Source organism: Neofelis nebulosa, chromosome 7 (assembly GCF_028018385.1).
Source record: "Neofelis nebulosa isolate mNeoNeb1 chromosome 7, mNeoNeb1.pri, whole genome shotgun sequence".
Taxonomy (NCBI): domain Eukaryota; kingdom Metazoa; phylum Chordata; class Mammalia; order Carnivora; family Felidae; genus Neofelis; species Neofelis nebulosa.
Genome location: NC_080788.1, coordinates 2,402,605 through 2,410,752, shown reverse-complemented (window position 1 = coordinate 2,410,752; position 8,148 = coordinate 2,402,605). Strand labels below are relative to the sequence as shown.

The following is an 8,148-nucleotide window of genomic DNA, read 5'->3' as shown; positions in this document are numbered from 1 at the left end:
GGAGGGTGGGGTACCACGCAGGATTAGGGAGACCCTTAATCTGAAAGAGACGGGCAGAATACCACTCAGACCAGGGTCCGCCTGAACCAGTGTTCATCAGGGCAGAAAGGGGTGGGAGACAAAGGGGGCTGGCTGACTTACGTTCCAGGAGAAACCGGAGGCAAGACAAAACCCCACCGACAGCCCAGCCCCCGCACCCACGCCTGTGACACGTGCTTTGCATCGACAGCGTCACACCGTGCTCTCTTCTTGAATTCCAGGCTGCTCAAAGCGGTGACTCTCCAGGAGAAAGGAGACGGGCTGAGGGCCGGGGGCACCGCTCCCGAAGCACAGTCTCCGGGGCGCCCTTCCAGAGAGCGCGTGCAGAGTGCAACGTCACAGCGATCGAGCATCAACAATAACTGCCAAAGGCCATCTGAGAAACATAACATTTTAATAGATGAAATAAATACTCCAGTACATGCACGGTAAAAACTTGACATGGGGGGGAGGGGGGAAGGAGGGGGGAAATCACTCTATAGTGTAAATTAAAAAATAAAACACACACTCACAGTAGCTTTCCCCCCCATTTGCAAATCACATGGCAATGTCATACTCTTTCCACACCAAGTATACGCCTAATCCAACACGATTTGCTTAAAAAAATAACAGCATACAAAAAAAAAAAAAAAGATAGCTACATCCATGTCTAAGGAGTGAAACTGAGGTAACCTTTCTTTTAATTAGGAAAAATCAAAACAAAACGGAAAAAAAAAAACAAAAAAAAAAACGGGCCAAAAAAGAAACGAACCCATGACCTCCTTCCTGCCCGATTGGTTAGAAAATTGAGGGGCGGAGCTCCGGAGCAGGAGCCGGGGGCGGGTGCGGGCGCGCCACCTCGCGGTCCCTGCTGCGTGCGCGCAGGTGGGTGCTGCGGCGGGAGGGGCCCCCAGCTCTCTGGAAGGTTCTTTCCGAGCGTCTGCCGTGGGGGAGGGGCTTCCCCTGGGATTTCTTTGGTATAAATGGAGAGGGGCAGAGAGTGAGTATCTTCCTCTAGTGGGGGGTGGGGGGGGAGGGCGAAGGGGCGCGGGGCGGGGGTGCTAATTCACAGAATTGGAATTCACTGGCGGTAAAGTCCTGGGCGAAGACCTCTCCCGTAAAGCCTGAGATAGCAGGGTGCAGCCTTCAGACACGGCGCAGGCCGAGTTCCTCAGCCTCTCCCTGTGGTCCGACATCTTGGCGCCCCCGTCGGGGTGCTGCGCCAGATCCCTGAGGCACTGGGTCAGGAGCACGCAGGCCGACACCACGCTCATGGCGCCGCCCAGGATGGCGGTCTGCACCGCCTTGCCCTCGGCGCTCACGGCCGCCGCGCGACCCAGGAACTGCGGCTCGGTGGCGAAGCCCACCAGGGCGCTCACGGCCTGCACCAGCGGCCCGCTGAAGAGCGCGCAGCGGCTGCGGGCCAGCTCGCTGGGCGCCGCCTTCACCTCGCGCACGCAGGCCAGCAGCGCCGACGCGCTGGTGCTCATGCACTTGACGCCCAGCTTGAACTGCTCGCGGGAGAAGCGGTCCCGGGACTTGTCGCTGGCCAGGGCGCACGCGTCCGTCAGGAACTTGAGGTTGCGCGACAGGCCCTGGGACACCTCCAGCAGCAGCTGCGGCGTCATGTCGGCCAGCGGGGTGGCGCGCAGCACGGCGCAGCCCTGCTCCACCTCGTGGCGGCAGCGCGTCACGCGGTAGCGGTCCACCAGGCCCGGCTGCGCGGGCTGCGCGCCCGGCGTGGCCACGGCCGCCAGGTAGGCCGCGTGGGCGGAGCACTCGGTCAGCGACACCACCAGGTCGCCCAGCTCCACCAGGCTGTCCCCTGCCTCCCCGAAGCGGCCCATGTTGAGCTGGCTCTGCACGTCGTGGGTGAGGATGGAGAGCCCCTTGGTGCGCGCGATGATCGTGTCCCGGCACTGCTCGAAGGACTCGGCGGCGCCGGCGCAGGAGGAGGCGGGGCCCTCGAAGAGAACGGGCCGCGCCTCGCTCGACAGCAGCAGCAGGTCGGCCACCAGCTGCATCTTGCCCTTGCAGTGGTCGCAGACGGACACCAGCCTCTTCCGCGGCTGCGAGCAGGCCCCCCCGACGGCGCTCGCAGGAGCCGGAGAAGCGGCCTCGCCAGCGGGCTTCCCGGCGCTGCCGCTAGCCATCGCGCCCGGGGGGCACTGGCATGCCGCTGGGGAGCCCCCTACCGCCGCCGCTGCCACTGCCGCCGCCCCCGCGGCCGTCGCGACTCGGCTGGCCAGGACCGCGGTGCCTTCCCCGCACCATCATGCCATCCACCGCGCCGGGCGGAAGGCGCTGGGCTGCGGCGGCCGGGGCCCGGGCGGCGCGGGGCGGGCCCGAGGGCCAGAGGACGCAGGAGGCTCTCCGGGGCGCGGGGAGGGGCTGCGGCGTTCGGCCTCCTGGAGGGCTTGCGGGAACCATGAACCGGGGCACGGCCAGACTCACGGAGCGCGCTCCTCGTCGCCGGGCTGCCAGGAAAGTCCCTTCTGCTGGGCCGCCGCTGCCGCCGCCTTCCTGGGCATGGCCCGGCCCGGCCGCCGGAGCGGGAGGGCGGGAGTGTGGGGGGGGGGGGGGGGAGCTGGGAGGTGTCCTTCCTTCCTTCCTTCCTTTCTTTGAAATCAAAATCTCTTCCTCGGGGAGGAGCGCGGGCGGCGGCTCGGGCGGGCTCTGCTGTCAGCCTCCTCGGGCTCGGCGGCGCACGTGGGCTTCAGGCGCCCCGACCCCGCCGGGCGGCACTTGCCCGCGACGGCGGCCGGGGCCGGCGCGGTGGGGCGCGCATCTCCCGCCGCCCGGTCTCGGGACGCGGCGCCGGCGGCGGCGGCGGCGGCGGCGGCGGCAGGGCCGAGGGTGTGGCCGGAGCTGGAGTCAGAGTCGGGCGGGAGCCTGCACTGATTGCGCACAGCGGCCGCCCCGCTCGCGCGCTCGCCCGCCCGCCACGCCCGGGCGCGCCGGCCGCCGCGGCCGCCCCTTCCCGCCTCGCCGGCTCACAGCGCGCGGCCCGGCGCCGAGGCGGCACGCCCTCCCCGACCGCGCGCCCCGAGGCCGGCCGCCGGCCGCGGGCGCGAGTCCATCCCGGTCGCCTGGTCGCCTGGGGCCCGCGGCGGCTGCGCTCTCCCGAGCCCCCGGGCCCTGCGCATCGGACGCCCGGCGCGCGTCTCCCCGGCGGCCGCGCCAACTCAGAAGGTCCCCGCGGCGCCGCGGCCGCCCGCCCGGGCCCCGGCTCCTGCCATTTCCGTCAGCCGCCAACTTCCGAGCGAGCCGGGAGAAACCGAAAGGAAAAGGGCGGGGGCCGCCTCCCGTGCCCGCGCGGGCCGTGCGAGCGCCGCCGCCGCCCTGCCGGGGCCGCCCGAGCCTGCTCCCCTCCGCGTCCGCGCCTCGCCCCCGGGCTCGCCGCCGCCGCCCGGCCGTCACCTCCCCGGAGCCTATAGAAATCTTTTGTGTGGCGTCACCGCCTTTCGTTTAAATCCCGCTTCCTCCTCTCGCCCTTCCTCCCGCCCCCTCCGCCGCTCCCGGATGCTCGCGCGATGCGCTGCTCCTCCCCCGGGAAGCTGGGTGGCTGCGGGGGGACGCCGCCGCCCAGCGCGCCCGCCGCGGGCGCGGGGCCGGGGATCCCGCGGGGGTGGGGGTGGGGGCGGGCCGGGGGTCCCGCGGGGGTGGGGGGCGGGGGTGGGTCGTCCGGGCGCACGGCCCGGGCGGGGACGCGGGGCGCGGCCGCCGGCGGCCTGACGGGCGCCCTGGGCCGGCCCCGGGGCTGCACGCTTCCCGCCCGCCGAGTGGGCGAGTCTCGAAGGGGACTGTTTGGGCGCCGCAGGGAGGAGGGCGTCCCCTGGAGACGCGCCGGGGGCCTGGCTGCGCGCTCCGCGGGACCCGGGCCGGCTGGGCCAGACGTCGCCCTGCCCTTTGTTGTGCGTGCCCCTCCTCCCCGGGGCGCCGAGGGCGCCGGCCGGGGAGTCGGAGAGGAGCCGGGGTGGGGGTGGGGGTGGGGGTGGGGGTGGGGGGTTGGCTGTGTGGTTGGATCGCGGTCTTTCCGCCGGACTTCCTACGGGCACTCTCTCTCGGGCCGTGTAGGAGTTGTGTGACCCAGTGCGAGCTCTCCCCCCAAGTGGCCGTGGTCTCGTCTCGAGATCCGATGGCGTGCACCGACTGCTGGAGGGCCTGGCTCGCCAGCCGTAGAGGCTAGACCCTCTCCTAACGAGGACGCCTTCCGCTCCGTGATGGGGTCGTAGTGGCCCCTGTGAAGGAAGACGAACAGCCTTTCGGGGGGAACGTTGCCGTCCCGTTTTACAGATAAGGAACCGATGGTCTGATGGCTCAAGAGCCTCCCTAAGGACAGGAGGACAGCCAGTGGCCGGGCGAGGAGCCCACCCCAACCTGTTTTCATCTTACCCAGACCTGGCTGGTCAGGAAGCGGTTCAGGCACCTGGGCTCCCTCCCAGCCCAGGGCCCCCCAGATGCCCAGCCCCTCGCAAGCTGGGTGTGTCCGCCAACGGAAATGTTTGTTCCTCTGTCCCTTCCTGGGACCTCGGGGTCACCTTTTTTTTTTTTTTTCAGCCAGCCAGTTAAGGTTACTTATAACTAAGATGACCTTGCAACTTATCCAAACTGAGGCTTCTCTGAGAGTGAATTGTGAAATACATTACTTTAAAAATTAACCAAGAACAACGGATACGAACCTGAATGGGTATAGTCACCCTACTTATAACACAAAGTGTCCTTAGATATCTTCTAGAATCTAGCCGGACCCACTTGTTTTGCAAACCAAGGCCAACGAAACTGGTGATTTTCTAAACACGGGGCAAATCTATAGGGTTAAAATCCCTTTTGTTTTTCTCTGAGCAAAAACCAGTTGGACGAATCGAGCTCTTTCCCTGGCAATCCAGGAAAGTACCCTGTTCTTCCGTAGCTCCGGAAACTTACTAGAAGTCAAACCCTTCCCGCCATTCCTGGTTTATTCATGAAACTTGCTCTAGGATCGGGATTTTCTCCCAAAGCTCCTTGGCTCTTCGGGGTGATGTTTTCCTTCTACGTATGCACTCTCTTGGTTTTGCTGGAAGCCTTCTGCCTCCTCCGTGAGCTCTCTTACACATAGAATGTCCCGCCATATTTGCTTTAGCTTTAAAAGCAGATCGGATTATCTTCTTGGCCTTCCTGCTTCATTTCTCAGGTACGGCAGCTCCTACACTGACCCTTCCCCATGCTATCTGCGCCTGCCTTTTGGGTCACCTTACCCTGTGCCATCATTCATTCACCCCACGAACACTGGACACCCAGCACGTGCCAGGACCCATGCCGGGCACGAAAGTCACATAATAAGTAATGGAAGGGCTCCACCTTCGGAGGAGCAGAGCCCAGAGAGGGCAACAAAGTGACACAAGGGAGTCGTCATCGGAATGGTGACAGCACGGAGGACAGAGAGTATCAGGGATACTGCTGCTCACCGGCGTTCAGTTGCAATTAGGCGGGGACGTGAGCAGGACAGACACCCGTGTCAAGCCCGGTGCTGTAGCCTATTGTAGCCTAACTTGAACCGTAGAAGGCGGGCTGTATGTGCCCCTCGGAGTCACTGGAGTAAGGACTTTTCTCTTGAGAAAACTCCACTCATTGGGGCGCCTGGCGGACCCCGACTTCGGTTCAGGTCACGATCTCACAGTTTGTGAGTTTGAGGCCTACATTGGGCTCACTGCTGTCTGCGCAGAGCCCGCTTCGGGTTCTCTGTCCCCTTCTCTCTGCCCGGCTTGCGCTCTCCCAACGTAAATAAATATTAAAAAAAAAAAAAAAAAAAAAAACACCTCCGCTCATCATCCCTTCGAATCCTCTCTTGAAATATAATAATGAGCCAAAGGCACTATGCAAAGCATTTTCCACTAAAATGGAAATAGGGTCAGAGAAGAAAGCTGCAAATACACGGGCTGAAGGGTTGGCTGGGGGAAGGTGAGTGGAACCCTCAAGGGGAAGCTGGGGCCGGGTGGAAAATAGCACGGCCCCTGGAGAACGTGTTCTCAGTGCCTGGCTCAAGGCCGACACTTCGTGGGCATTTAATAAATACGTGAATGAGCAAGATGCGAGTAGAGAGCTGCCTGAGGGTTTGGGGAGGCGAGGTGGAGCTGATTGGGATCGGACCAGGCAGGACTGGGGAGACGTGCTTTCTCTCCTTCCTCGCCTATTCTAGAAGGGGTGTTGACCACCCGGACTTTGGGCAGGGATGACACCTTTGACAGTATGAACGCTCTGTTTGGGTTGATTTTAATGTTTTTTTTTTTCTTTTTGAGAGAGAGAGCATGGGGGAGGGCCAGAGAGAGAGAGAAAGAATCCTAAATAGACTCCCCTCGGTCAGCACAGAGCCCGACGCGGGACTCGAACTCACCCACCGTGACATCACGACCTGAGCTGAAATCAAGAGTGGGAGGCTTAACCGACTGAGCCACCCAGGTGCCCTGGGTTTTTGGGGTTCTTTTCAATTGTAGCCAAACATTCACAACATAAAACTTTCCGTGTAGCCGTTTCTGTGAACTTGGCCGCAGTTCAGTGGCGTTATGCACGTTCGCGGTGTTGTGCAACTGCCCGCACCACCTGCCTTCGGATACCTCTCGTCTTCCCAAACGGAAGTTCTGTTCCACTCACCGTTCACGCCTCAGGTCCCTCCCCCCAGCCCCTGCCACCCACTGTTCCGTTTTCTGCCTCTATAGATTTGTCTGCTCTGCGTTCCTTATGTAAGTGGAACTACACGTACCCTAGTTTTCCTTCTGTGTCTGGCTTATTTCACCTAGAATAACGTCTTCGTGGGTCACGGGTATTGTAGCAGGTGTCCGAATTTCCTTCCCTTTGAAGACTGAATAACATTCCATTGCAGGGGTCTAGGCTGGGTTTTGATGCCCAAGGGTCAGGCGCTCTCCGGGGCTTGAAGACCGACAACCGAGCTGCGTCTGGTCTGCTGTGCCACCTGGTGGTCACTGAGGGGCGTTCTCTGCCCTGATGCATCTTTCCCTTGAAGCAGCTCTCCCTTGGTCTTGTTTTGGCTCCCAGGTGAGCCCCTTCCGACTCAGGCGGTCTTTTCTTACACATAGCCAAACAGCACTCTGCATCATCTTCCTTTTCGATCCTCCTCTACAGGACGGGAATTTATATCTGGAAACTTACCCCTACCCCCTCCTTTTCCCTGATTCACTCAGCCCCACTGGTGATGAACGAGTGTGTGACAGCCCTAGGGCTGTGGTTCATCAGGGGCGGAATCACGTTGTGACAGGTCCACCCCCCCCACCCCCCCCCACCCCCCAGCATGCCGTCTTGCGCTCTGGTGTATCTTGTTCCCAGCTCTTAAGAACTCCTGGGGAAGATCACATGCATTACTCCCACATCCTCCCCATCCTCCCCCCCGCCCCCCCCCCGCCTCCTCCCTCCCTCTGTGCCCTCTCTCTGTTCATCTGAAGCTGAACGGGGGAGGGAGGCGGTGTGCAGGGCCGGTTATACCACGGCAGGCACACGTGAGCACTCAGGTCCCAAGAGCTGGGAGATCTGGAATTCTCTCCAGTCTGGTTTCCAGAAAGCCCTGCATAGAGGTGAAGATTGCTTTCACGGGTAAATTCTCTACCCCATTTCCCGACTGGTGAATCATCTTGGGGGTTATTTTCCATTTTCCAGAACTCTGTAGGGGAGGAAAGATAAATGCCAAGATCCAGGTTCCCTGAGTTCCCAACACCAGTCCTGCCAAACCATTTTTGATATCTCTCATGGTGCCTAGCACATAATAAGTCAGTAACCGCAGACTGACTAGCTTTATGGCCTTCGGGTGGAGCCTCTCCGACCCCCCCACAGACCAGGGCATCTCTGCCCCCCGAGCATCCATTGTGCACAGCTGCAGTGCGGCCGTGAGCACAGTGTATTTGTAGCTGTTGGGGACGACCCTGTCACGTCTTTTTTTTTTTTTTTTTTTTAATTTTTTTTTTCAACGTTTTTAATTTATTTTTGGACAGAGAGAGACAGAGCATGAATGGGGGAGGGGCAGAGAGAGAGGGAGACACAGAATCGGAAACGGGCTCCAGGCTCCGAGCCATCAGCCCAGAGCCTGACGCGGGGCTCGAACTCACGGACCGCGAGATCGTGACCCGGCTGAAGTCGGACGCT

The 8,148-nt window shown here is 61.8% G+C and overlaps 1 protein-coding gene across 1 annotated transcript; it reads right to left on the bottom strand.

Annotated features, from left to right (window-relative positions):
- Nucleotides 1-416: 416 nt before the first annotated feature.
- On the bottom strand, nucleotides 417-3,438 carry TLNRD1 (talin rod domain containing 1). Its single transcript, XM_058736378.1, has one exon. The coding sequence runs from the start codon at nucleotides 2,169-2,171 to the stop codon at nucleotides 1,080-1,082; it is 1,092 nt and encodes a 363-aa protein (XP_058592361.1). The 5' UTR covers nucleotides 2,172-3,438; the 3' UTR covers nucleotides 417-1,079.
- Nucleotides 3,439-8,148: the final 4,710 nt, after the last annotated feature.